We start from the raw sequence: 27353 nt of genomic DNA, 5'->3' as shown, positions 1-27353 counted from the left end.
ATCATCTCCACTTCATGCTGGCTTCTTAAGCTCAACGGCTTGAATCATGCGGACCGCACGTTTCAATGCCCGGACATCCCCTTCTTCGGCATGCAACCCGTCCCCATGGACCAGATTAATGTGCGACCACGAGGCGAATCGAACAAATCAAGCAGCTCAAGAGCTATATTAGGGGTTCAGTATAACACGGATCCATCAGGCCATGCTGGGTTTCACCACCGCAAACCGTCTCAGGTGCTAACAAGGGAAATACGTAGTCCAATAATTGAACCAGCGATGGAGCGAATACGGAATAGTTCTGTGTTCTTTGAGCGCCCTAGCCCCTTCGAGTTATATTGCTCTCATATTAATATTAATTTCAATCGGTCGTTTAATTTCCCACCCTTGACGAACGGTTCTAGTCTGCTCTAGAGGCACACACACACACACAGAGTAGATCGCCGCCGGTACGCGGCTTATGATCTCCCTTTCCAACAACTGCCAATGGGAAAATCATTCTGGGTGGCTAGATCTAGTTCTTTCGTAATAAAAATAATTTTGCCTTTTTTTGCTGTTTGCTTGTCATGGACGGAAACACAAGGAATAGTCCAAATAAGTCTACATCTGCATTCCACATGGTGAACCCAGCATCGCCCCTATCATTTTGCGTGCAATGGCCCATTTTTCGCCGGACAGCTGGACTCCAGCGGTCAATGTCTTGACATGGTTTCTGCTGGTGACGGCAATTCTGAGCGTCATCACTCGACTAGGGACCAAGTACTGGATCTTTCGCAAATTCACTGAAGATGATTACTTCAGCATCACTTCCTTGGTATGATTTGACTTGGAATCTGGCGGAAGATGTTATGCGATACGGATGCTGATTCCCACCAGGTACTCTGCGCTGCGCAGTCCATCGCCGTGTCGATGGCGACTGCCAACGGGTACGGGGAGTATTATGAGAGTTTGAGTAGTTCCAGCATTGAAGAAATGATGAAGGTGAGCAAGACACGCATCTCCTTGGATACTTGTACTTATAAGAATTAGTCGCAATACTCAGCGAATATCCTCTTCATCTTGAGCATGTGTTTCTCTAAACTCGCTCTCATCAGCTTTATCGATAACTTGACACCTGCTTCTACAGACCACCGCATTGCAGTTGGCCTGAAAATGTTTACTGTTGTTTGGGGGGTGATTGGCATCATAACCTCAGCCTTTCAGTGCAAACCGCCTCGAACTTGGGACTATCTGCATGGGAAATGCTTTCACATTGTGGGTGATGTCCCTTTTCTGCATTCGGATAAATGACTGATGGGGTCAACAGAATGGCTGGTGGAATTATCTTGGCACGACGAATATCTTGTTGGAATGTGGTATGATTGTGCAGGCAATGCTAGTAATTGTACGCATCCAGACACATATGAAGAAAAAGGCCGTCTTGGCCGGGGTGTTTCTGCTTCGGGTCGCGTTCGTACTATCCCCGGTATCTTCCGTCGCCTTAGCCTCGACTGACTTCGTGCGCAGAGTTATTATTATGATTGTCTGCCAGCTTGTGTATGCTACAAAAACTGCCGATTCTCCCGATCCATCCCATGAGACTTGGCCCGTGACGATATCCACCCAGCTAGTTCAGTCTTTAAGCATTGTCACGGCCTGTTCGCCCCAGTTCAAACCGTTCCTCGACAGTCTGCGCTCAACGGGGATGCGCCTTGGTGGTATGACAAGTTACGGTCACTCGCAAAAGGGATACGGCTCATACTCCGCTTCGCGTGCCCGGAGTCGAAGAGGCACAGATCACAGTGATGCGCATGAGCTTGTCCCCCTACCGATGCAGGATACCCACCAGGCTACTGTGACTACCTCGACGCCATCGCTGGGCTGGGATGGGGAAAGCCAGTCGAGCCAGACGCATATTATTCATGAAATTAGGACTTGGACAGTGACCGAGGTACGGCGTAGTTTCGCCGAGAATTCCAAGTGATGCGGTCGCACTCCTTAGATCTCTTTTAATCTCATGGTAAATTTTGGATGATATGAATATTATATTAATGTCTTTCCACTCCATACACTATTTTTCTCTCTGAACTTTAGTCCGCCGTTGTTTGGCCCAATGACTGGAGTCGTAAGGTTCTAGATCCAGAGTCAGTACGCACAAAGTTTTCCACTTATATTGGGATGCATATTAATTCCACCGATGGGAGCCGAGCGGGACTCCTTGGCATTCTCGAATCTAGCTCAACCTACCCAACTACTTAAATATCTTAGGGCGTCATCAGGATTTTAGCGGTACAACCGACGTGCCGTTTGGGTTGATCGCGAATTGTCCATTGTGGGGCCGCAGGGGAATAACCGCGAGTGATATACAACCTCAATATATCAGGAGAGCGGTTTAGTCCTATTAGATATTAGTACGTGTTCAACACAGACTTGTGTCCGTCTGAGGTAGTGTTCGGGGAGTCAACTGGCTTCGCGAAACCCTCCGAGGATGCAACGATTCAGAGACATCGCCAGGCATCTTAGGGTTAGCCCCTACAAGGGTCTACATATGTCGTACTCATCGACAAATTAATACAACCCGTTATAGCTACTGGTAGTCAGGGATTCTAAAGAGGTCTGATATTAATTGACCCCCCTATATGATGGAAACTCTTATACGAGAAGGGTCGGACTAGTTTCTAGACTAAATATTTCCATTTGTCTTGCAGCTCACTTTTAAGTAATTACCGAGTAACTTGCATAAGACAGGGATTGCGGTTAAACATTCCACATTCCTTCCTAAACATGGCCAGATACCCGCACTTTCGTTTCTTTTTCTTAAATCTTGGGAGTCTGGGTTTCTTGCTATCTATAACGACTGTTTTGACAGATATACCCCTCAAGGCTCCTCCGTTACATTCTTTCCAAGGCCATTTGCTTCACCATGGCCTCCCATGAGCTCAAGCAAATGGCGCCTGCCACTTCGCACGAGGTAGAGGGTCGCTTCTCAAGTAAAGAGACCGATGATGTCAATTTGATCCGCTTGGGCAAACGCCCTGTCTTGAAGGTATCCCAGCTATACAATTGTCTACGCTTTCTGACCCTTGCTTATCATCATTAGCGGAATTTCGGCTTAATGTCAATGCTGGGTTTCAGCTGCACGATCCTCATCACGTGGGAAGGCATTGTCGTGTACGTCCTTTACATCGACTTACTAGAATATTTGACATGATCAACCTTACTAACAATACGAGCAGACTATTCTTGCAGGCATTTCAAAAGTATGGTGTCAACCCGCTATCCCTTTATTCGGTCAGATGTTAACAAAAGTGGTTCCAGTGGAGGCCCAGCAGGAGCCGTGTATGGTTTCATCTTCGTTTGGGCCGGTGTTGCAGCGACCTTTGTGGTTTTATCAGAGCTGGCATCGATGTATGAAAAAATCCTATCGTGGTAAAAGGATTCTATGATGACAGTTTCTTAGGGCACCAACATCTGGCGGTCAGTATCATTGGTGCTCTATGCTGGCACCTCCGTCTGCAATGAAGCTCTTCAGCTACCTGACAGGTGGGCACTTCATCAAACCTGCGAGAAACGTATTCATTGCTACTCACACACCGCGACTCAGGCTGGCTCACGGTCATCGGATGGCAAGCAACGTTTGCAACTTCGTGCTTTCTTTCTGGAACGCTCATCCAAGGCCTTATCGTCCTCACAAACTCCAGTTATGAGCCCAAGAATTGGCATGGAACTCTCCTTTTTTGGGCCGTCGCTGTTTTCTCCGTAGGTATTAACAGCGTGGGAGGGAATCTGCTGCCCCGTTTCGAGGGCCTCATCCTCATCCTCCACATTCTCGGTTTCTTCGCCATTCTTATCCCGCTAACATACATGGCGGATCACTCGAGTGCGCAGGAGGTGTTCACCCACTTCCTGAACCTGGGCGAATGGCCCACGCAGGGCTTGTCATTCTTCATCGGTCTAGTCGGTTGTGTATTTGCATTCGCAGGTGGTGACGCTGCTGTTCATGTGCGATTCTTGGTTTCAACTGCCAATGAGAACAGATGCTGACTCTTTATCTGCAGATGTCTGAAGAAATCACAAACGCGCCCGTTGCTGTCCCACGCTCTATCATGCTTAGTGTTCTCATCAACGGAACATTAGGTTTCAGCATGCTGATCGCAATGTTGTTCTGCCTGGGAGATATCGATGCGGCCCTAGTGTCTCCAACTGGTTATCCTTTCATGGCGATTTTCCTCCAAGCGACGCACTCTGTGGCTGGCACAGCAACCATGGGCTCTATTATCACGACCATGGGAATATGCACATCGGTGGGCATGTTGGCTTCAACATCGCGGCAATTCTGGTCTTTCGCGAGAGACCGCGGAATTCCCGGCTGGCGCTTATGGAGCAGGGTATGTACATCGCAATCCCCATCCTCCATTCCGCCTGCAAAATTCCCTCCTACTACAAAAATAATCAATCACTAAGGTAATTTCAGGTGACCCCAGAATCCGCCATCCCAATCTACTCCGTCGGCCTCACAACAATAGTCGCGTGCCTACTAGCCCTAATCAACATCGGATCCTCAGTCGCCTTCAATGACCTCGTCTCCATGTCTATCTCCGGCCTTTACCTCTCCTACATGGTCGTCGCCAGCCTCCTCCTCTACAGACGCTGCACAGGTGGCATCGGCAGCTCCAAAAGCAGCGACGACGCCATCGTCAACACGGCCGGCGCAAAGCTCGTCTGGGGCCCCTTCCATCTGCCCGGTATCTGGGGTATCCTGGTCAATACCTTTGCGCTTATATATATGACGATCGCAGTCTTCTTTAGTTTCTGGCCGCCGCAGCATACGGTTACGGTTGATACAATGAACTTTAGTGTGGTTGGCACTGTGGGTGTTATTATTTTGAGCCTGGTGTATTATGTTCTAAGGGCGAGGAATGTTTATGAGGGACCTATTGTTGAGATGCATCTTTGATTCATGTGAAGTGTGGATTTACACTATACTATACATGTGGATCTGGGATGGTCTAGTACCTTTTACTTCTGGAACTAATTTGAGAGGTGACTTATATTCTTTTGTTGTCAGCATGATAGTTTCTTCTCTACGATTGGTAAGTTTTATGACTCTGAAGAGAACGATGCTAGATCGACTGCTAATCTGTGTTCTCTATAGGTAAGCCACGCTTCCATGTCACTAAAATTCAGTCTGGGTAGCTACCGTCTCATGACATCTGAAAGTCAAATCAGTTTTGGATCCATGAAAATACGGCGTGTGGAATCAAATGCAACATTTCCCGCCGTAACGCCTCGAGCTGTGCATAATATCCCACCTTCCTTACATCGATCCTGTTTAGACCAACATACATCTCAAAGTACTCCCATCTTGAGGATAAATAGAGGTTAGCAGAAAAAGGCGGAAGAGGCACATCATCACAAATACAGGAGTGAGCCGAACTGGTCCCCCATTACGTGTCAGGCAAGTCGATAGAGATAGCTACAACTATTCTGATGCGAGTTATTTTAATGTGCTATATAAATTGCGAACCAATGTTGCGCTCAAGCAATCCACTCGATTTATTTTCTTCTGAATATTCTGTATTTTGTGGCTGTTGCGACCTCATTTAGTCCCAGCTTACAATAGTTTCTTAGTTTTGAGTTCTGTAAGGGTCCAGAAGAGCAAAACGATCATGATGGAGTTTGTTGATCTCTACTGAGACTATCGTGAGCTGCCTATGTCATCTGGTGCACGGGAGTGCCAGCAGAACACAGAACCTCCAGTGATAGTATGCGTTATATGGCAAGCAGGTTACAGTAGTGATTCTTGGAAATGACCAGATAAGCTTCTATTGGAATCAAGTATAATGATATAAATAATAAGACCAAGCCTTTGTATTCACATAATAGTATAGGGAAACCTAACTTAATAGGGAAACCCTAAACCAAGGGCTAAAGAAAAGAGACTCGTGACAGAATTTGCCCGTGAAGCCGCTGTTAACCGGGGCCTGGAATCTGAAATGGGCGAGGACAGTAAGTGGCCATCTTAGGGTGATAAACCATATTTTTCTGTTAGCTTAATAAACCATGATCCTACTTCTTATTCCTACATTACAAGTGAGACACTAGCTTGGCTAGCGGCAATGACCGTCCAATATAATATGCCATACATGAGCATTCGAGAAGCCGTTGTAAATTCGTCAGCAGGATGACACCACTGCGCCACGATAAGAAGTATCATTCGAGATTAATCCGGGTTATCTATGAAACAGCACCAACTGATTCTTGTTTTAGTGCAGGACCCTGAAATCCGGCTGACCACGTTCCAACTTTCTATATGATATACATTTGTGTATATATAGTCATCTTTCACACTAAGATAGCCACCAACCATTACTCTATGTGACTATTCGCTATCATTAACCGGGTTTCCTTCTATGGCTAATATATAATTGATAGACCATGGTTCCGAAATACTGTCTAAGATATATTACTTTGTGACGCATTTCCCTAATCAAGAGAGCCTTTAGATCTTCTGTTGGTTCTTCAGGCTTCCAGCCAAGCCGTGTGATAACAAATACGAAATTATATATATTAGCGCTTACATATCACGCCTGACCCAAGAGAAGACACTTCTGCATGTTCGCTCATTTGTTGGAGTGTCTCTGCCGTGTCTAAAGGCCAAGAAGTGAACAGGATCAAGGCCCGCGAAGGTAGTTTGGCGGAATGAAGCATAGATAGATTATATATGTATCACCTATTGCTCTGGAATTTTGCCAATTTTTTTCTATCGTTGCTTCTAAATTACACTACTGTTCTTCCCGGGTATTTTTGGTTGATACAATATGCCGCACGAAACGCCCACTATCACCGCACTCGAACCATTCCAGGTCCTCAGCAAAATCTTAGATTTTGCAAATGAGGACCAGCGAGACTGGTGGCAGAGTACCGGGCCAATGTTTGCAAAAATCCTGAAAGATGCAGGCTACAACATCCATGCCCAATACTCATACTTATGTCTCCACCACAAATGCGTGGTTCCGTATTTGGGTCCCTATCCGGCAAACGGCAGGGACCGATGGATGAGCATCCTCAGCCGGTTTGGACTACCTTATGAATTGAGCTTGAATTGCTCTAATTCGGTCGTGAGGTTTGCATTTGAGCCCATCGGTCCGTTATCTGGGACCGAGCAGGATCCCTTCAATGCACATATCATCTGGGAATGTCTTGGGAAGCTCGCGAAGCTGGGGTCTGAGGTTGATCTCCAGTGGTTTGCTCAATTCAAGAAGGATTTAGTATTGGATGCAGAAGAAACGAAGTTCGTTAGAGACAATGGGTTGGACAAGGGACAAGTCAGGACGCAGAACAAACTAGGCGTGGATTTGAAAGGTGGGAAGTTCGAGGTCAAGATGTACATTTATCCTTATCTCAAATCAGTTGCTACTGGTATTCCAATTGAGCAGCTCATGTTCGACTCGGTGCGAAGAGTGGACTGGGAACGGAAGCTGGATGACCCGTTATCCATTTTGGAAGATTATATCAACTCCCACAAGGACAAGACTCTTTCGGCCCGTCTCATATCCTGCGACCTGATTGACCCGAGTCGTTCACGGATCAAAATCTATGTGGCTGAGCAGACAGTGGACTGGCTGCACCTGGAGGACCTCTGGACACTCGGCTATCGGCGTCAGGATCCCATCACTATCAGTGGTTTGCGACTACTCCGGGAACTATGGGATCTACTCAACATCCCTGAAGGTCCATGTCACTTTCCCGATGGCGGCTATTTGGAACTTGACTCCAAAGTCAACGAACGGCTTCCTCTGCTGGCCAATTATACGCTCCACCCAAATGACCCGTATCCAGCCCCACAGGTCTACTTCCATACATTTGGTGTAGGGGACGCGGCAGTCGCAGACGCCGTCGCTACATTCTGTGCCCGAAGAGGGTGGACGGAGATGGCTCAAACATACAAAGACAACCTCTTCTCTTATTAGTGAGTCGACATCCAAGGCATCATTATTACAGATAAGCTAACGAATATCCAGCCCTGACGGGGACACCAATGAGATGAACCACCTCCAATCATTAGTATCATTCTCCTACCGAGACCAGAAGGCCTATTTAAGCGTGTACTTACACAGTTTCGAAACCGGTGGCTGGAGAAAGTCATGGTCCAGCGAGGCAATACAGGAACACCTTTAGGATATTGCCAAGGGTGCTCTCCTCCTGTACGATTTATATTGGACAAAACTGTGCTTTAGGTTCGGGCCGAGTATTCATGTGGCTCCGTTAGTGTATGTGTGGACATCAGAGTTAGTGCTAATGAAAAACGGACCCCAAAATCCGTATTTCGATGGCCTTATAAAAATTCCTCGTGTAGTCCCCAGCCTTCTAAGGGAGCACCAATGCCTGTTCAAATGGAGAAAGGCACGAATGCCACGCATGTGAAAGGCCCACATGGCTTGTGTTCAAGCCCTTTGGAAGTCAATTATAAGCTGCGTGTTGTGCCCATTCCCATGTTCTGGGCATGCATGCATGGGGCGAGATCAGGACGGTCTTGGGTAAACATCACATATGGGAAGCGTGGGAGTGATTTCAGTATATGATTCTTTACTTTCTTTTCATATATCCATGGTGATAAGTAGTCAGGCTTCGTCGGTGATAGCGCCTTGCTTGGAGAAGATTTTATACTTTACCTTGAGAAGAACATGGAGTTGTTTAAATAAGACTTCTACCGTCAAACACTTGTTGAGATCATGATTGAAATGCCTGGCCATAAGAGCACTTTCTCCCATTGGCGAATTTGGTGGCACTTTGATGGTGAAAGCTGGTGGGTTATTACAACAGCAAATGGATCAAAATCAGCGTGTAATAATGTACATGCATGCACTTCAAAACAAGCTAGCCACCATGGAGGCCTGAATCCCCCCCAAGGTCCTTGATGGGCAATCATATAAAAGCAGCCTTTACAGCCCCATATTCAGGTACGATGCGGAAACCAAATATAGTCAACGCGCCTACGTTATTCCAATTCAAGACAAGAAAAGACACAAGCCGATGTTGAGAAGCTCAAGGAATAGAATTCATCTAGAATGTCTATAGTTCAAAGTAATATATCTAAAACGATCATCATAACATTACATGACTCATCATTGCAGAAAATGATATCAGAAAAAACACAAAAGGTATAAAACGTGACTGACTACCTTTAACACCGGGACTGAAGTTTGTTTCAGCAGTGATTGATTCAAGCAGAAGCGGCCTTCACATCCTCCTCGTTGCTCATGATCTGAACCTTGATAGCCCCTGTCTTGGGGTCTGCAGCAGTTTCGAAGGCCTTGAGAGCGTCCTCCAAGAGGAAGCGATGTGTAACAAGCTTCTTCAGGCTGATGACACCGTTCCTCACGAGGCGAATGGCGCGAGGCCAGGTGTTGCAGTAACGGTACTGGTATTGAAGGTCGATCTCTTGAGTGCTCAGACGCATGAACGGAATCTTCATCTCGTTCTTGCCCACACCGATCACGAAGACCTTGCCACCGAACTTGACACTCCAAATAGCGGATGCGACACTGCTCTCGACGCCGGTGCACTCCAGTGCCAGCTTAGGCTTCAAGGCATCGGGGGCGGAGCCCTGGCCATCGTTGAAAGCATCGATAATGCCCGCAGCGTTATCCTCGGCGGACAGGTTGGTCTGCACCTTGTAGGTGATAACGTCGGGAACCAACGACTTGGCGAATGCTAGTCTGCCTTCGTCGATATCGGTGATGACAATGGGTGTTGCTCCCGCGGCGCGGGCACTGAGGAGAGTGATCAAACCGATGGGACCAGCACCGGTGACAAGAACAGGGTCGCCCAAGCGAAGCCCGCTTCGCTCAATGGCAGCGAGAGACACACTGAGAGGCTCCAGCAAAGCTCCATCCTCATAGCTCATATCACCGATCTTGTGGCACCAGACTGCCGGGTGGTTGACATAGCGCCGCAGCAAACCGTCCACGGGAGGGGTGGACAGGAAAAGCACCTTGTCACAACCGTTGTAACGTCCAGTCAAGCAAGGCTCGCAAGCGTGGCAGGGAATGTTGGGCTCGACGGCGACACGATCGCCTGGCTTGAGGTGGGTGACGTCGGAAGCAACTGCAATGACTTCACCGGCCGACTCGTGACCCAGGATATGGTCTCCCGTGACAATCATGGGACCAATACAACCGGCATGCCAGAAATGCACGTCAGATCTGTTTTGAACACCAATCGTCAGTTTAAGAACACCTCGCTAGGGAACCAAAGAAGTGCATACCCGCAAATTCCGGTACTGCGAACCTGGACTGTTACCTCACCGGGCTTCAAGCTCTCGCCACTCTTCACCTCCTCGAGTGTCGGTTTCGATTCTGCGACCCACAAGTCGTGGTTGGTGTTGGTGTAAACACCAATGTTGGCCTTTTCGAGGACAGTTGCGGTAGCCATGATGTACGAGGAAGGAGATCTGAGGATTGACGGTAGGAGGATCGAGTGGAATGAGAGAATGCAGCAAGAGGGACAAGCAGGAAGAGAGTAGGGGAGCCAACAAGCTTTAATAGCTGCCCGACGGAGCTACCCCTCCAAGATTGCGAAAAGTGAAAAGGAGCATTGGAAATAATTTTTTTTAATCAGACCCAGCTTGCAAAGCCACTGAGGATCCTGATTGCGCATGAAAGACGGTCAACCATCAAGCCGATACTACTGCTCCATTTTCCATAAATGCTCCATCTTCCTGCGGGACAGAGTGGAGGCATCGTGGCACCCATCACTGGCCCAGATTTTATTTAGCCGGTGCCCCGCGCCCGCGGGGGTCACTTCTGGGGCATCACCATTGGTCACCTTTTGAAGTCATGGTGCTCACTGAGTCTCCGGAGAATTGACCCATTACCGTATCTGGAGACTGTAGCCTCAGTATGACCGGGGCTTCAAACGGAATATCTTTGGCCGTCTTTCTATCGCAGACACCTACTCGGAGTACTGATGTTTTAGGAAACTATAGGAACCAGGAGCGGGTTCGTGACCCCCAGCCATTGATAATATAGGAAAAGTCTGCGCATACAAAGTATCTCTTAGGGAGAAACGTCTCCAGTAAACATGCCGACTGGTCTATAAATGGTGGCAATTGTTGTTGACTGAAGCCCCGAGCATTGTGATGGTTGATTAAAATGCTTCTAGAACGAACATTATTTGGTTGAATGAGTTGATAATGTATCCTCAAAATGGAAAGCCCATCAGACAAAGATAATACTTCTAAACTGATAGCTAGGTTATCTATCTCTATCCGAAACCAATATGCTGCAGAATAACATAGGGTTCTTTCGGTTAAATAGGGGATTTTAGCCATTGGTGATCATTGAACAACCACTAAACACGCATTTTCGATACATCTTGCGCCTCCACAAGAAAAATGAATTGGTAAATCAGAATCCACAAGCATTATCAATTTTTTGGCCCAACAAATCATGTAGCATTCATTGGTTTTGGTGCCTGGGCCAGAACCATAGTTCAGTGGGATTGTTCCCAGAGCGGCAATTCTCCGGTGGAAACGTCGCCTTCTTTGGTGGAGAATCCAGAAGGCCGTTCGATACTCTTGTATCCACCCCGACATGTCCACGGGTTCACTCGGCAACTCTCAATCCCTCTTCGGTCTTGAAGTTGTGGGCAGTCATAGGACGGATTTATTCATCCTCTCGGTTTCACTGAGCCGTCAGTCGGGGTCTTCCGAAAAGTCATATGGTTCAACTTGTCTCAAATTGATGAGATGCTGCTACATATCGAGGGTGCAACTACATGTAGAGAGTGGTAGTGTGCTAAAACGGTATGATTCATTGAAGACAAGCAAACCACAAAAAAGGCATATAAGATACAATAGCATTGAATTGCCGAAAAGCGCCAAGATTTGGGGATCGCGTCTCAAAGAGTCGTGCATCAAATCGACTCTCTATTTCATATATTTGTTGATAGGTATACTCGCAGTATATTTGGCACATAACTTCTTTGAGTCGCCGTTGATTAGCGTCATATTCTTCTATGAATTTCCCGCGTCGCGAATGATAATTGAGCAAACGCCTTTTACTGTGACATCCCGGATAATGTTACTCCTAGGGCAATCTAAAGATGTCATAAATGACGCCGACCCGCTGCGATTGGCCAGCAGTTTTGTCAGTCCACTTGCCAGGAGCCTCTCTTGCTCTAGGAACTTCTAGAGAGGTTCTAGAAGAAAAGCTTAATGAATCCTCATACCACAATTTAAGCTGCCTCAGGTATAGCACCAATCTCAGGCGAGAAACGCCACGGGACCTCACTTTTCATATGCTATAAGGCCCTGCAGATAGCATGTCAGCGAGTATCTCTCAAGTTTAAGCATCTGACCAGGGTTTGCCGATAATATGATCGTATAAAAGTGCTTCATCTCATGCACACTTTCCTTTTAATCTCAAACTTCATATATTGGAGTCTGAGCATTGTTCGGCCAACGGTCCGAGACCACCCAGGAAGAGCCCACGGGGTGGATCGAGACTTGTATAGACAAGACTTGTCAATCTTTAGAAAATAGTTAGCTCCATCGCCAGGAGGCTCGACCCAGTATTTCGTATGTCCTCAAGGATTTTGGTGGGGCTATATTGTCGTCACAGCCATGGCTTTGGTGAATTCTCCGGCATTTTTAACATTCGAGAGCTCTCAATAGCATAACTTTCAATATTTGGAGATTTCAATGCTCTGGCCTAATCACAGTCGATATCGGGTCTCGGCGGCTTGCACTTGCTGTAAGTGGGAAGTAAATATATAAATTGCGCCCAGTTTATATGATGCTTTCATGCTTCCCATAAAGAGCTAGTGTCTGATCGAATTAGTTCCTACCAGGTCGCGCTTGGCTCTCTGAATGTATGGTTTACATGAAAGCCCGTCCTTCTAAAGTCTGCTGCTGTTTTTCGTCATTTGCAGAGATATCAAGTAAAGGTGCTTTATCATGATAACAGAAACAACGTGTAGATCAATGCCGAATTAGCCAATAGTCGCTTTACGGAGTACTATGATGGCTTGCTTAAAGTCAGAGGAACCAAGCGAAATAGCCATCAGCCGATGATTTGGCCAGTTTGACTTCGTATCTACCCATGAAATCTCATGATTGATTGCACCGGTAGTGTAGATTCCATCAAGGTGTGGAAACCTGGATTCTCTTGACAGCCGTCTGATGGGATGGTACATAATTCGCGCTTAGTGGTCAGTGGGTGTCTGGGAGATAATACCGAACTCCTATTTAGTCGCCTAGTAGATCACGAAGTTGGCTTGGGAGTTAGTATGCTCAATTGTTCATGGTCGGGCCGTTGGATGGCATGTCAACAGTGCCGCCGTGCACGTGACCCAGTGGAGAGAGCGTTTTCCCTGAACTTCCCGAGCCTCAAATCTCAGATTCTGGTCCTGCAATTGCGCGACGATCCAGTGTCTCCGGCTCTTGACCACACCGCCATTGGACTCCTTTGTCCTCCCTCTGCCGCTTCTAAAAGTCTTTCTCTCCTTTTACAGTCTTTTTTCTTTTCTGTGGTCTTCAAGATGCCCGCTACCGCGTCCCGTGCCGTTCTTCGGCAATCGCAGTTCCTGACCCGGAGGACCGCTGTCAGATACGCTTCCTCCACTCCGGAGTCTGCTCAGAAGGCTGGCGAGGCTGCATCCTCTGCTGCCTCTAAGGCCTCTGAGGGTCTCTCTCGTGTCACATCCACCGCTGGCCCCGCTCTTTCGAATGCCGCCCAGGGCGTCGGCAGTGCTCTGAGGAAGGTTGGTGGAAGGACCGGAAAAGTCATCGCTTTCGTCGATTGTAAGAAGATCTCCGATGTTTTCGTTTCATGACGTCTCGCCCCTTCCTGCTACCAGTGGGAGCCGTGGTCATCAATGCCATTGTCGCCACGACTCCTGCGTGTAGGAACGCGCCAGGCCTCTCAGCCTACGTCGACATGTGTACCAGCATCGCTAACCATATACTTGGATGAAACAGCTATGATACCCCCTACCCTCTACTACGGCAAGGTCGGCCTTGAACTCGCCAAGCTCGTTTTCCGTGGACAGAACATGACTCCTCCGTAAGCGCTTCCATGTGACCGACAAAATGCCCGCCATTAACTAACATCCCGCAGCAACCTGGCTACCTTCCAGTCCTTCTACCAGCCTCTGCTCAACGCTTTCCGCAGTCCTGCCGCCCTTAAGAACGCTAACTTCGTTTCTCCCGGAGACATCGCCGCCCGTGTCCGCAATGCCAACAAGAAGGAAATCGCCCTGGCCGGTGTAACTCTCGCGGAGATTATCGGATTCTTCACTGTCGGTGAGATGATCGGTAGAATGAACATTGTCGGCTATAGGGGCCACCCTGAGCACCACGGAGACCATTAGATCACCCACAAGCACTAATGCATGGCCTGTCTTTTTTTATATTTCCTTTTATCACTGCGTTCTGTACTATTGTATGATAGACGATGGAATTTAACTGTTGTCTGAGGTAAATCACGCACTTTTGGAGGATTCCCTCTTTTTCCTTTGGATGCTTTAATCCAGGGGGTGATATACATGCCAATTGTTCATTATTTTGGTTTTTTTCCCTACTTTACCTGTGTCAAAAGTGGAAGTCGTATAGAGATGTTCGTCATTTATGTGCTAGATGTGCGTTTGAATTGATCATTCGTTACTATCTCCTAGTACTACTTATATCTACGTAGCATTAATGTCAAGGGTGTAACAATTGCATACCTCTAGCAATGCAATACGACCCAAAAACACAGCTAATAATCAAGGGCACCTCCATAGTGAAATTTCTAGAACGGGTCCTGGAATCGAATCAATTTCATGCTAGCAGCTTTTTTGTGGAGTCCCTCTTTTAAGGTACGGTACTGTAACAGATGGGGAAACACAACGCTGATTGGCCCGTGCGGGAAAGAATTTCTGCCCTCCAACTTTTTTTTTATACCGCGTATCCAACCACCACACCTTTATAACTTGTAAACCCGTCGCAGCTATTCACATAGTATCTTTTTCTTCGCACGGGCGATATAGCTCACAGCGATGGATGCTTTCAAGCTGCTGACCAGGTCGACCAAATTCAAGGCCGGTCCCAGCCCGTCTTCAGCATCACTTCCCTCCACGGGCAAGGCGGAGAACCCGCAGCTATTTCGTAATCCCGAAGCTGAGAAGCTACTTGAAGAACAGAAGAATGGCAAGAAACGAAAGAGGGGTTCTGCGGCGGATGAGCCGGAGGAACGTGAACCTAATCTGGACTTCTTCAGCTCTAATACGGGATCTTCGAGAAAGGTTGTGAAGACAGAAGAGGCGCCATTGGATGAGGAGCGGGCTTCTGGCTCGGAAGACGAAGATGAGATGGATGAAGTGCAGCGCCGGACGATCTTAAACTCTCACAAGATCAAAGTGACGGATATGCGCGAGCTTGAGGAGATCCAACCTGTGCAGGCGCAGGGCGAAGAGGAACCGAAGAAGAAAAAGAAGAAGAGAAAGCAGAAAGAAGAGCCTGCGCAGACACTCACTAAGAAGGAGCAGAAGAAGGCTCGGCGGTTATTCCCGCGGCCTCTTGTCTCTTTCAAGGAGTTGCGCACACAGTACAAGATCTCGCGCCGTCTGGCGGAAAACATCGCCGAACAGGGCTTTACTGTGCCTACAGAAGTGCAGTTGGGGACTTTGCCTTTGTTGCTGGGTGACCGGACGCTTACCCCGTCGAAGGCGGATGAGACAGTCGAGCCGGATCTTTTGGTCGTCGCGCCTACGGGAAGTGGAAAGACTCTTTCGTTCTTGATTCCGGTTATCAATAAGATTGTGCGCCATCACCATGAGCAGCAAGAAGAGCGAGGCATTTTTGCGGTTATTGTTGCGCCGACTAAGGAACTAGCTAGTCAGATTGTTAACGAAGGGAGAAAGTTGGTCGCGGGGACTGGTGTTAAGATTACCTTAATGAAGAAGGGCATGCAGGTGGTGGAGCGTGAGGATGGCAATGAGGATGTTTTGGATGAGGGCAATTCTGAATCTTCCGAGTCGGAGGACGACGAAAAGACTACAGAGAAGAAAAGCAAGGGCAAGGCCCCTGTGACTAAGAGCGACATTCTCGTAACGACGCCTCTGCAACTGGTTAATGCACTCTCTGCAAACAAAACTAAACCCATGGCCACGTTGCCCTTGGTGAGGAATATTGTCCTTGATGAGGCAGATGTTCTCTTGGATCCCTTGTTCCGCGAGCAAACTCTCGATATCTGGCGCGCCTGCACACACCCCGAGCTTCGAGCAAGCCTATGGTCAGCTACCATGGGTTCGAGCATCGAAGACCTCGCCAAATCAACAATCAAGGAGCGCAAGGATGCTTCAAGTCTCACAAAGTCCTACCCATTGTATCGCCTCGTCGTCGGATTGAAGGACTCTGCCATTCCCAACATCCAGCATAAGCTGGTCTACGCTGCAACGGAACAAGGAAAACTGCTCGGTCTAAGACAACTCCTCCATCCCGCGGCGGCAGCAGCATCAGATATTCGCCTTCGTCCGCCGTTCCTGATCTTTACACAGACCATTCCTAGAGCCGTGGCTCTCCATTCAGAATTGCGCTACGATATTCCTCCCGAAGCTGGTGGTTCATCGCGTATCGCTGTCCTCCACTCCGATCTCTCGGACGGCCAGCGCTCCGAGATTATGAAGAACTTCCGCAAGGGCGAGATCTGGATTCTTGTTACAACTGATCTTCTGGCTCGCGGTATCGACTTCCGCGGAATCAACGGTGTTGTCAACTACGATATTCCGAACTCGGCGGCTGTTTATGTTCACAGAGTTGGACGTACGGGCCGGGCTGGTCGTGAAGGTGGTGTCGCAGTGACATACTACACCAAGGAAGACATTCCTTACGTCAAGAGCATTGCCAACATTATCGACGTCAGTGAGAAGTTACGAGGCACGGAGGGCGAAAAGTCAGTCCAAAAATGGCTTCTAGACTCACTCCCCGATCTCAGCAAGAAGGACAAGAAAGAATTGAAGAAACACGGCGTCAAAGCCAGACAGACGAACCTCAAGAGCGTGGCAGATGACAAGCAGCAACGGAAGACAAGAATCAGCACGAAGAGCGGCTTCGAGCGACGCATGGAAAACAAGAAGAAGGGCGCTATCGCAGCGAGCCGTAACAGGAAGCTCCAGAGACCATCGGGTGCGGAGTCTGATAGCGGCGACGACGGCTGGGGTGGCATCCAAGAGTAAAAAACGGGCTAGAAATCCCATGCATAATAAGTACTCTGTACAAAAATGAAATTACGATTCCCCCTCCGAACAATGGATACCAAATCACGAATTGTCATTCTTCTTAGCTTGCTGAGCTTGGGCTTGTTGTAACAGCTGTTCAATCAACTTCCGCTTCAGAGCAATAGGCGCAAATGCATTATCCAATTTATCCTGTTCCTCCAAAACATACTCCAACTCATCCCCATCGCGATCAAAATACACCGCCCACTCCCCATCCTCCTCCTGCACCGCATAAAAATCCGGACTCTCCTCCAGCGTTATAGTCGTCTCATCCTCCGTCCAATCCCACGGTCCAACAACATGCTCAACACTCGCCGTGCGATTCCCATACTTCAACTCATGCGTATCCTTATCCACATAAATCCACCCCAGCATAGGCGGATTATCCGAAATCGTAGTAACAAGCCCCAAACCGCGCTTCAAATGTTTCGTCTCCTCAAGCTCCGGATAATCAATGTAAAAGGAAGTGACCGTATGCGACGGAAGCTTCCGATTTGAAGGGTTTGGATCATCGAGATAAACCTACACGAAACGTGATTTCCAGATCAGTCATATGTGCGCGCGCGCGAAAGAAAACGCAGCAATGGAGAGCGTCACATACCTTGTTATTCCTTAATACGAACCGCTTCCCGCATACTTCGCTGTCTTCTTGTGTTTCTCCGTTGGTTTCGACGTCGATGAGGAATTTGGCCATGCGCCTCTCGTCATTTTTGCGCTCGTTTGCTTTGCGCTGTTCGCTTACACCCAGTGCGACACCTGTTACGGTGGGAATTGCGGCTATTGTTAATAGGCCGATGACCATTTTGGTGGGTTGTTGACTGGGTTGATAAGTTGGGGTAGATGTTGATCTGGGATATGAGTGTTTTTTTGGGAGTTTGTTTCAAGTTGAAGGTTTTGGTGGCTATATATAGATAATCAATATATTTGTATTTGGAAGAGCATAATATGTACAAGTAGAAAAGAAGAATACTAATATAGATCTGTGGCGATATGAATAGTTGATTGTAATAAAGGTCAGGAACCCAATGCCGTCATAGGTCTAGGCACGTGAGCGGGCAATTTGGTTGTATCGCGTGCCTGATACAGAAGGACTCAAAAGGTACATCCGTCGAACTCAACAGTGAAAGACAAAATTACGATCAAATGGTATCCTATCGCTATCATTATTCTATTATCGAGCTCCCATGCTAACTTGATAACGATATACGCGGTGTATGCAAAGCTCTCATGTAATGTTCTATACTAACGATGAGCCGATCGATCGCTGCGCAGGGACATATATCTAGTCTATCTATCTAATCTCTATCGTCGCTCGTTGATCGTGGATTTTCGTGACATCGTTCTAGTGCGGTTGATATGATCTGACAGACCAGACCAATGGGACCGTGCGTCATGACAGGCTAGAGCTTCTCGCTCCACCCCCAAACGGACCACCAGCATCGAACTGCTACCGCTCCTCCATCTGCCGACTCCCAGTCATCATACCCTACCTCCTCTCCCTCATAAACCGCCTCCAGACCAAGCTGTCCCATGCGCTCACGAAATTCTTGTACCTGTGGCAAGTATGCATCTCGCAGGGGCATTTCGGTCACCACGCGCGCATCAAGGCCGCGGCTCAGCCAGTGCCCGATAGTCTCTACAAGCCATTTGGGATGCTTGGGTGAGTACAGAGGGTCGGCGGCCAGGACCAGGTCGTACTGCTCCTCTTGAGTGGGAAGAGGCGCCGGCGCAACGGACCAGTCGAGCACGCCAGTCGTGACAGTCGCGGCGGTGTTGGTAAGCAGCTCCACATTCAGAGCGGCATTGTGGGCAAGATTAGGAACAATATCGGGGAGGTCTGTGAGATGAATCGAAGCCGACTGTCCGCGGATAGCCGCAAACGAAAGTCCCACGAGACCTGTTCCAGCGCCTAGCTCTAAGGCCCGGAGTGTGCGATCTGTCTTCGGGGTAAGGGCGGTCGTCTCAGAAGGGACGAGTTGCGGGGTTGATTCGAGGAGAGCGTGGAGTCGTTGGGAGAGAAGATATGAGGATACCCAAGTCTTCATTCCTAGATTGTCGGCAGTCAAGGATGGTTCGTGCAGAGTCAGAGTCAGCTCTTCGCCCGCTGAACTGGGAATTGTGAAGACACGGGACATGGCAGGCATTGCTATTGGAAGAACCCCAAGTTAGACAACACGGAAATCCTGAAAACAGTCAACTACAATTATATTCCTCCCGTACCGGTTCGCCCAGAGCGTTCGCTGAGTCGAGCAGCAGCAGCATCCCAGACAGCTTCCCGAAGCTCATCGGTATCCAGCCATGATAGGGGACTCGAGATGATAGACGTCAAATAGCGCGGTACTCCGGTCGGGTAGACAGTTGGAGCCTTCACCGCTTCATGGCCACTGGAAGCAAAACTCTTTGGTTTGATCGCTAAGATGTCAAGAGCTCGTAAAAGTTCGGTGCCAGAAGGTTTAGTATGGATTTGAGGCAGATCGAACACTGAAATGCTTATCAATCCTCTATCGCTCCTATCAATTCGGGGAAACTGGGGACACATACCGTGAAGAGGCTCGTCGGGGTCCGCGCTGATCATTGTAGCGGTCTGATGGTAAATGCGTTTTTGACTATGGCGGGTCTAGACCAACACAAAAAAGGGGGGGAGCCTTTCTCCTCTTATATTTGTCTTACCTGTGGCAAAACACAGGTGGACGGTTCTTCAATCCCGAAACACAAAAAAAAAGTCGTGATTGCCCGAAAAGGAAAGGGCAGATCACGATGTTCCGCGGGTCGGATCCGCTCCGGATCCAAAGATAAGACTCGGAACAATGTCTGACCCTTAACTAGATCAATTACTCAACAGAGGTTGTTTTAATTTCAGGATAAAAAAAAAACCTGAACCTGGATCAATATAGCTACATTTATTCAAGACCAATCACAGACGCCTTTCGCCGATTCCCACCCTTAACTGCTGTTTAAAACGTTATGACATCTCTATTTCATCCTAACGTCGACTTGAACCCCTGATAGGCTTGTTCAATATCAAAGGACAGCTCTCTTGCCTGGTCCTCACTCAACTCTTCTGTCGCACGCATCTGATTTAACGTAATCAGCCACTGGATGATTTTGCCCCGGTTTTCGAAGTCCCCGTCCGTCACCTTATTGACGGACTGGATCACCTCAGAGAGCAGCGGGTGGAGCGCATCCTTCGACAGCATATTCAGCTTTAACGCATCAAGGAAAGTGATGAAGTTCTCCGTGGCTGTCAGAATCAAGCTGCCTGAAGCACCTCCAGCAGAGCCTACTGCTGACCCCGTATTAACCGCTGGTGCGTTGTGACTGGCCTGCTCCACGGTCGCAGGAAGTCCGATACGAAGACGTTCGGTAGCACGGGGACATTCCAACTAGCGAGTGTGAAACGATCAGAACCGGTCCTCAAAGAATAAGGTGGAATAGAAGCAACACACCCCCCAGGTTCGCTTGAAGGTCTCCAGATCGACAAACTCATTTGCGACGGTGTCGTCCCCCAAACTAGACTTGTACTGCTTCAGTAACCGAGTACACGTTTCTGTGTACTCTGCTTCCGTAACCACATCCTTAATGTAAGCCTTCTCGAGGCCATCAAGCGTGACTATGATGCTGTATATTTCAGCCAGCGACTCATATAGATCGCGCTCGGCCGAGCTGGAGGCTAGTTTAACTTCCTGGCATGGGAGTTAGCCAGCTGCCCAGCAAGCAAGCCAGACACCCTAGCATACCTCATCGAGATTGATGGACGCAGACAAGGCCGGGTTAGGGGTATAGCTGTAGGGAGTTGGCGCATACGCCAAAGGGCGCTGGGCATACATTGCGATTCGCAGTTCTGTCTTCTACACGTCAGCTTGCGACGGCAGATAACCAAAGAACACTCGGAGGGGGAACAAAAGGCGGTGGCCTAATCGGGCGATCGGCGCCGCCATTTTCTGCCGCATCATCTTCTAAATTTTTTACTCTAAGAAAAAAAAACTTGAGTCCCTTACCATTTGGTGAAACGCTTCCACCTCCATTGATCTTCCCCATTTTGTACACTTGATCCCATCTGCACGGTCAGATTGGGGCTTTGCGACACAATGGCTGGAAGTCAAAAGAAATCCACCAAGAAGTTCGAGAAGAGGCATCTGAAAGATGTCCTCGAACGGCGAAAGGCGTCTGCGAAAATCAAGCAGCGTAACCATCTGAAAGAGAAACGCAAGGCCGATAATGCCAAGGCACGCGCCGACGCTCATGATTCCGCAGACGAACATCCGGAAGAAACGAAGAAGCAGGATGCTTTCTCTCAAATGAATGTCGACGATTTCTTTTCGGGCGGTTTCGACATTGCGGACGCCGACGCTGGTCAGGCTAAGAAGGCTAAGAAGAAGGACGTTACCCCTAAGACTGGCAAGCGCAAGCGCACTGAAGAGCAGAAAGACGAGGATGAAGCTTCTGGAGCTTCAAACAGCGGAGAGGACGACGGTGTTCCATCAGACGACGAGGCTGCCTCGGATGCCAGTGGATCTGACGATTTCGAAGCGCACAAGGATCAGCTTGAAGCCTTGAAGGAGAAGGACCCGGAATTCTATAAATACCTTAAGGAGAACGATGCCGAACTCCTGGACTTCGGCGACCATGGCGATCTCGCGGAAGTGGACGAGCTAAGTGAAGCGGAGGAAGAGCAACCGGCGAAGAAGAAAAAGAAGGCTGCTCGGGAGGAGGAAGAGGAACAGACAACCGACAACACACTTACCATCACTATGGTGAAGAAATGGCAAAAGTTGATGGAAGAGCAGAACTCGATTAGAGCAATGCGACAGGCCGTCCTCGCTTTCCGGTCTGCCGCCTACCTCAACGACGTTGACGCCCAGGAGCAAAAATACTCTATCAGAGAATCCGACGTATACCATGAAGTTCTTGTTACCGCCCTTGGGTCTGTCCCTAGAGTTCTGTCGCATCATCTTCCCGTCAAGGAGACTGCCTCCGGCAAAGTCAAGTTGTCTATGGATTCGAAGAAGTTCAAGACGCTTACACCTCTTATCAAGTCCTATACCTCCTCCGTCCACCAATTGCTCACGAATTTGTCCGATGCACAGACACTGAAGCTCACGCTCTCTTCTATTGAACCTATGCTTCCTTACTTACTTCAGTTCAGGAAGCTCCTGAAGGTTCTTATCAAAACCATTGTCGGTATCTGGGCCGATGTGTCCACTACGGAGGCCACACGTATCACTGGATTCCTGCTCCTGCGACGCCTCATGGTTATCGGGGACGCTGGGCTGAAGGAAACCGTCCTCAAGGCCTCCTACGAGGGTGTCGTTAAGGGCAGCCGGAACACCACCGTCCACACTCTGGCCGGCGTGAACCTGATGAAGAACTCTGCCGCAGAGCTCTGGGGTATCGACCAGAACGTGTCCTACACCACGGGCTTCAACTTCATCCGCCAACTTGCCATCCATCTCCGCAGTAGCATCACAAACACCTCCAAGGAGTCCTACAAGACGATATACAACTGGCAATACGTGCACTCGCTCGACTTCTGGTCCCGCGTTCTCTCCCAGCACTGCGATGGCCTCGCCGAAGCCAAAGCTGGCAAGCAATCCGCCATGCGCCCTCTCATCTACCCCGTCGTCCAGATCACCGTCGGCGCGATGCGACTCATCCCCACAGCAACATACTTCCCCCTCCGCTTCCAACTCACCCGCGCCCTCCTCCGTCTCTCCCGCTCCACAGGAACCTACATCCCACTGGCCCCACCCCTCCTCGAGGTCCTCAACCTCGCTGAGATGCGTAAGCCACCGAAATCAAGCACTCTGAAACAACTCGATTTCAACACCGCCATCCGCGCCCCGAAATCCTACCTCCGCACCCGCGTCTACCAAGACGGCGTCGGTGAACAGGTCGCCGAACTTCTCTCCGAGTTCTTCGTCCTGTGGACCAAGCACATCGCTTTCCCCGAACTGTCCGTCCCCATCGTGGTCTCTCTGAAGCGCTGGCTGAAGCAGGTCAGCTCGCGCTCCGGAGGAAACAAGAACGCCAAGATCAATCAGATGATCCTCCTTCTGGTGCAGAAGGTCGAAGCCAACGCCCGCTGGATCGAAGAGCGCAGAACCAGCGTCACTTATACCCCGCGCAACCGTGCGGAAGTGGAGAGCTTCCTCAAAGATGTCGACTGGGAATCAACCCCGCTAGGTGCATTCGTTAAGTCTCAGCGGAAGATGCGCGAAGAAAAGGCTGCCCTTCTTGAAGAGGCGAGACGTGAAGAAGAGAAACGGAGAGCCGAGGAGAAGGATGCTGATAAGGAGGATGTGACGATGGGTGGCTTCAGTGAGGATGATGAGGGAAGCGATGATGCTGAGGATAGTGAAGAGGCTTCCTCTGATGGTGAAGAGGAGGAAGAGGAAGAAGAGGAAGAGGAAGATGAAGACGAGGTGGAGTTCGAAGAAGAGGAGGATTAGATGATGCTTTCATCCCCCTTTATTTTGTACTAGTGATGGCACTATTTCCCCCTATATCTGGTTCTCGTTGTAGCTATTTAAAATATTTTACTCTGATGTTGACGTATAGAAAAGTTGAAATGCTTAGGCACTATCTACGCAATGATGTATCTCGAATGCCATAAACATTCTATATTTATGCAATAGAAACTAATAAACAAATAAACTAATACAAGCATAACTCAAACACACTAAGCCAAGAAAGACAGTACATCATATCGAAAAAGACAGACAAAACACAGGATGAATCAAAAAAAATTCCAATCTGTACCAACAAACCTTTACATGGAAACCGACAACTGTGCCATAGTCCTATGCGACATTGTACCGAAATTCACACAATGCCCACCAAACATAGAATTCCTAGTGGTATCAATGGTACATAGGCAATGTACGGCAAGGTGCATATGGTGTCCCCAGAATTTAAACAGCCCCAACAGGCATCCTGTCCGCACCCCAAGTACGAGTTTTCTCACGCCTCAGCGCAGCATCTTCCTCTTCAGCCCAGGCGAGGGAATCATTCGGCAACATGACAGCCTGATCGATAGCCACAGGAAGACCGCGATGACGTCCACGAAGGGCAACCGCCGCCAATATCAATTTACTAATAGTGTGCCAGCCGCTACAAAAGGAGCTGTTCCTGCCAGGGATGCCGACGCTAACGCCGACGCAGCCGTAGGCGGAGACAACTTCAAAGATGATGTTGAACGTGGAGTAACTGACAGGATCGCGGTTGAAATTGGGCGATTCAGCGATAGAAATGAAGAGGACAGCTAGGGCAATCCACCAGATATCGTGGCTGAGTTGGGAACGCAATTGTTGGTGGACGAAGTAGCTCCGCGAAGCTTCAGCGGCGGGGACGTCCTGGCGTCCGAGGAGGTGGTGTCGCACAAGGCTCATGAAGAGACCTGGTTTAGCTTGGCCTTCGGCTTCGGATTCCGGGTCATCGTGGGCGTAGATGCCCAGAGAACGCTCTTCGTAGACGTTGGTGTTTCTCATGGTCACCAACACGGGGAATGCCGACACGTACATCATGAGAACGTATAAAACAAGTAACCCTTGTCGGAGTCCGGATATGGTTACTACATAAAATCCTCCAGAGCGTACAGCTGCAATTTGTCAAACGTTAGCGACATAAAATGCTTAGTTGGTAACTTGAAAGAGGGGTGAAATCCGTACCCAACGCTTGGAACAAACCATCCAAGACTCGATAACCTGGTGGCAATTGCTCAATTTCTTTATTTCCGATTGCGAGTATCTCGAAACCGGCCCAATCAATGGCATTCAGGACAATGATGGTTCCCAGCAGATACCATGTATGGCGTCTCGGGAAAAGGTTTGTATAGACCTAATCAATCAGCAAATGTACCCTAGTGACTGCCCTCCATGTACATACCCTTCTAGGATGATCCAGGATAAAGTCTAAGGTAATTTTCCATGTCTTCCACGCGGGTCGCTCTGGAATCATGCATCTCATGGACCATATTATAAACCTCAAGAAGCAGGGATAGAGGGTGTTCCCAGCGAGAATTAGCAAGCCCATTGTGAGGAGTGGATACACACTGCCATAGTTAGTACAATTCAGGGTACTAAAAACGTTGATGGGACACTTACTTCTGTTGCAGTGCAGTCATATTAGCATCCAAAAGGGACATGCCGCTGTTCACAAATGCAGAGACTGCAAAGAACGCGCCTGTCCAGAAAGGTGACAGGCCGTTTTCCCGAGATATATCTGGATGATTCGCTTCCAGCCATCCCCCCATGCCTATCATACCGATGAGCAAGAACATCAGCCAGTAGAGGGCGACTATGACTGTCAAGAACGAAACTGCTTTGTATTCGACTCCGCCAAGTCTCTCACGTTCGTCGGGGGTGAGCCCATAGAACTGGGAGTTTCGGGAGACAAAGCCTCTGGATGCGAAATACTTTTGCGTCCCTTGGATCATACCCTTCAGCCGTGATATATCACTCTCTTCTCGCAGAGGCATGTTCGGGATGGCATCTTTCGGATGATTATTCAGGTCAAGCCGAGCACCAACGCCCACCATAGGGAACACTCGGTGGTTTTGATGGTGCGAGCGTGTCCGTGCACCAATAGTTATCTGATCATCTTCAGTCCAGTGTATATGGTCATCACTGGTCAAGTCAGTTGAGTTCTCTACGGGACTGGCTTCAGTCAGCCCGGGTGCCTTGTCGCCATGACTGGCATCCATGTTTGAGGGCTGCACATTGGAAACCTTGGAGTCCGCTCCATCTAGCGGAGTGTTCAAGTCAGATGTGGGACGAGACTCCCTATCTTGAGCCAACTTATTTGAAATGCCTTTGAATTTTGTTTCAAAAGCCCTCTTCCTCACAAATAGAACAGTGATCGAGATGAGGATAGCGTGTCCCAACATCAGGAGCACGAAAAGGATGGCTTGCTGGAAAGTATTTAATGAAGATAGGTCCATCTAGCGAAACGGTTACTAAATGCATCATGCAAATGGGACGCTAGCCCGAGCGGCTAAGGTCTTCGGGGTGAAGAGAGAGACATACAGTGTTCAGCCCAGCGCCTGTGATAGCACTAACACACATAAACAGCGCATCAGCGTAAGAACCACTATGGAGCGGGTTCGAAGCTCCCCAAAATATGACACTGCAGATCAATGATGTTACGATAAAATAAGTATAGTGTAACGTGATAAAATTGAAGGGCGGTACCACCGCCATAATAATTCGACCCAAAGGCCGAAGCCAGCCTCGTGCTGCATTTGTCACAAAGGTCAGCGAGGTTCAATCAAATCGGTCGAACTATAACATAGGCGAGACCAAGTCCACGAACTGACGGAAGAAAGAAAGGCGAGAAGATACGAACAGGTGATCATCCTCCGTAGGCACAATGTATCCGATTAACCCGGCATGCAAGGGGGGTCAAGTGATGCAGCTGCAGTATTTGATGTTTTGGGAAGCCTCTATGGCCCCAGATAGTGAATTGATAAAGCCGATTTTGTTGCAAAAATGGGGCGCACACCGCTACCCGCAAGGATGTTGATGAAATCTCTGATCTATCTTTAGTTTTGTTCGATAATGCATTTCGGTTCCGGATGAAAAACGATGAGATGTGATGGTTAATGACGACGTAAGGAAGTCGATCAATATGGTGTAAGTTTGGAAATGCGTTGCTGGTAATACGGCTATTCGTAGTTGAGTTGGAAACTATAGAATGTATAGGGTGTACGGATAGACGATGTCAAAGATTTCTTCCACGGGTTGCTTTCTGTGAGCTGAATTCTTAGTTGAGGATCAAACGGGGGCAAAAGCGTGTGTTATTCCATTTCAACTGAGCCTTGCGTGGCGACTAATTGATCAAAGTATAAATAAGTAAGTTAGTTAGTTAGAAGAAAGACTGATGCAGGGGAAAAGAGAATAAAGAAAACAACTTAAACCCGGGAAAAAAAAGAAGTGGTGGGACGGAACCAATCAACGGTCTGCCGATCTGCACGCTTAACCCGTCTTGGCGTAATTCTGATAAGGCGATAACTTTTTTTGGATTATAGGGCTGGCAGAAAGTTACCGCATTGGGCCCATTGCTTCCTGTTAAAAATCCCTACATAGTAACAAGGTTCATGGTACCTTTTCTAACCAATA

General features: G+C 48.6%; 9 protein-coding genes across 9 annotated transcripts; 6 read left to right on the top strand and 3 right to left on the bottom strand.

Moving 5' to 3' along the window:
- Positions 1-652: 652 nt before the first annotated feature.
- On the top strand, positions 653-1960 carry BDV38DRAFT_267791 (uncharacterized protein; the record flags this gene model as incomplete). The annotated part of the gene is made up of 4 exons (XM_032056651.1): positions 653-811; positions 874-978; positions 1027-1251; positions 1304-1960. The coding sequence occupies 4 exons, from the start codon at positions 653-655 to the stop codon at positions 1958-1960; spliced, it is 1146 nt and encodes a 381-aa protein (XP_031918632.1).
- A 641-nt stretch (positions 1961-2601) lies between these two features.
- BDV38DRAFT_235147 (amino acid/polyamine transporter I) lies at positions 2602-5490 on the top strand. The gene is made up of 9 exons (XM_032053308.1): positions 2602-3022; positions 3077-3147; positions 3213-3236; positions 3295-3384; positions 3437-3519; positions 3581-3978; positions 4035-4364; positions 4451-5069; positions 5132-5490. The coding sequence occupies exons 1-8, from the start codon at positions 2900-2902 to the stop codon at positions 4931-4933; spliced, it is 1602 nt and encodes a 533-aa protein (XP_031918631.1). The 5' UTR covers positions 2602-2899; the 3' UTR covers positions 4934-5069; positions 5132-5490.
- A 1307-nt stretch (positions 5491-6797) lies between these two features.
- dmaW (tryptophan dimethylallyltransferase fgaPT2) lies at positions 6798-8157 on the top strand (the record flags this gene model as incomplete). The annotated part of the gene is made up of 2 exons (XM_032058646.1): positions 6798-7948; positions 8001-8157. The coding sequence occupies 2 exons, from the start codon at positions 6798-6800 to the stop codon at positions 8155-8157; spliced, it is 1308 nt and encodes a 435-aa protein (XP_031918630.1).
- An 898-nt stretch (positions 8158-9055) lies between these two features.
- BDV38DRAFT_126479 (NAD(P)-dependent alcohol dehydrogenase) lies at positions 9056-10524 on the bottom strand. Its single transcript, XM_032051220.1, has 2 exons — positions 10247-10524; positions 9056-10184 (listed from the first exon to the last, which is right to left on the bottom strand). Exons 1-2 carry the CDS (start codon positions 10411-10413, stop codon positions 9203-9205), a joined length of 1149 nt encoding a protein of 382 aa, XP_031918629.1. The 5' UTR covers positions 10414-10524; the 3' UTR covers positions 9056-9202.
- A 2997-nt stretch (positions 10525-13521) lies between these two features.
- On the top strand, positions 13522-14352 carry BDV38DRAFT_278089 (F1F0 ATP synthase subunit g; the record flags this gene model as incomplete). Its single annotated transcript, XM_032058645.1, has 4 exons — positions 13522-13783; positions 13840-13884; positions 13961-14045; positions 14100-14352. The coding sequence occupies 4 exons, from the start codon at positions 13522-13524 to the stop codon at positions 14350-14352; spliced, it is 645 nt and encodes a 214-aa protein (XP_031918628.1).
- Positions 14353-14653: 301 nt separating this feature from the next.
- Positions 14654-17238, top strand: rok1 (RNA-dependent ATPase ROK1). Its single transcript, XM_032051219.1, has one exon. The coding sequence runs from the start codon at positions 15019-15021 to the stop codon at positions 17194-17196; it is 2178 nt and encodes a 725-aa protein (XP_031918627.1). The 5' UTR covers positions 14654-15018; the 3' UTR covers positions 17197-17238.
- Positions 17239-17280: 42 nt separating this feature from the next.
- On the bottom strand, positions 17281-21065 carry BDV38DRAFT_267786 (S-adenosylmethionine-dependent methyltransferase; the record flags this gene model as incomplete). Its single annotated transcript, XM_032056650.1, has 8 exons — positions 17281-17760; positions 17840-18056; positions 18670-19384; positions 19459-19719; positions 19780-19805; positions 20227-20621; positions 20685-20921; positions 20976-21065. 8 exons carry the CDS (start codon positions 21063-21065, stop codon positions 17281-17283), a joined length of 2421 nt encoding a protein of 806 aa, XP_031918626.1.
- An 89-nt stretch (positions 21066-21154) lies between these two features.
- Positions 21155-23824, top strand: BDV38DRAFT_235127 (mRNA-binding ribosome synthesis protein NOC2). The gene has a single exon (XM_032053307.1). The coding sequence runs from the start codon at positions 21327-21329 to the stop codon at positions 23685-23687; it is 2361 nt and encodes a 786-aa protein (XP_031918625.1). The 5' UTR covers positions 21155-21326; the 3' UTR covers positions 23688-23824.
- Positions 23825-23837: 13 nt separating this feature from the next.
- Positions 23838-27108, bottom strand: BDV38DRAFT_126400 (putative potassium transporter). The gene is made up of 6 exons (XM_032051217.1): positions 26581-27108; positions 26262-26470; positions 25341-26176; positions 25123-25288; positions 24906-25074; positions 23838-24835 (listed from the first exon to the last, which is right to left on the bottom strand). Exons 1-6 carry the CDS (start codon positions 26588-26590, stop codon positions 24150-24152), a joined length of 2076 nt encoding a protein of 691 aa, XP_031918624.1. The 5' UTR covers positions 26591-27108; the 3' UTR covers positions 23838-24149.
- Between the last annotated feature and the right edge of the window lie 245 nt (positions 27109-27353).

The sequence above is a fragment of the Aspergillus pseudotamarii genome, assembly GCF_009193445.1.
Source record: "Aspergillus pseudotamarii strain CBS 117625 unplaced genomic scaffold BDV38scaffold_4, whole genome shotgun sequence".
Classification (NCBI taxonomy): domain Eukaryota; kingdom Fungi; phylum Ascomycota; class Eurotiomycetes; order Eurotiales; family Aspergillaceae; genus Aspergillus; species Aspergillus pseudotamarii.
Note: the sequence above shows the minus strand (reverse complement) of the source record. Positions and strands in the feature narration are given on the sequence as shown.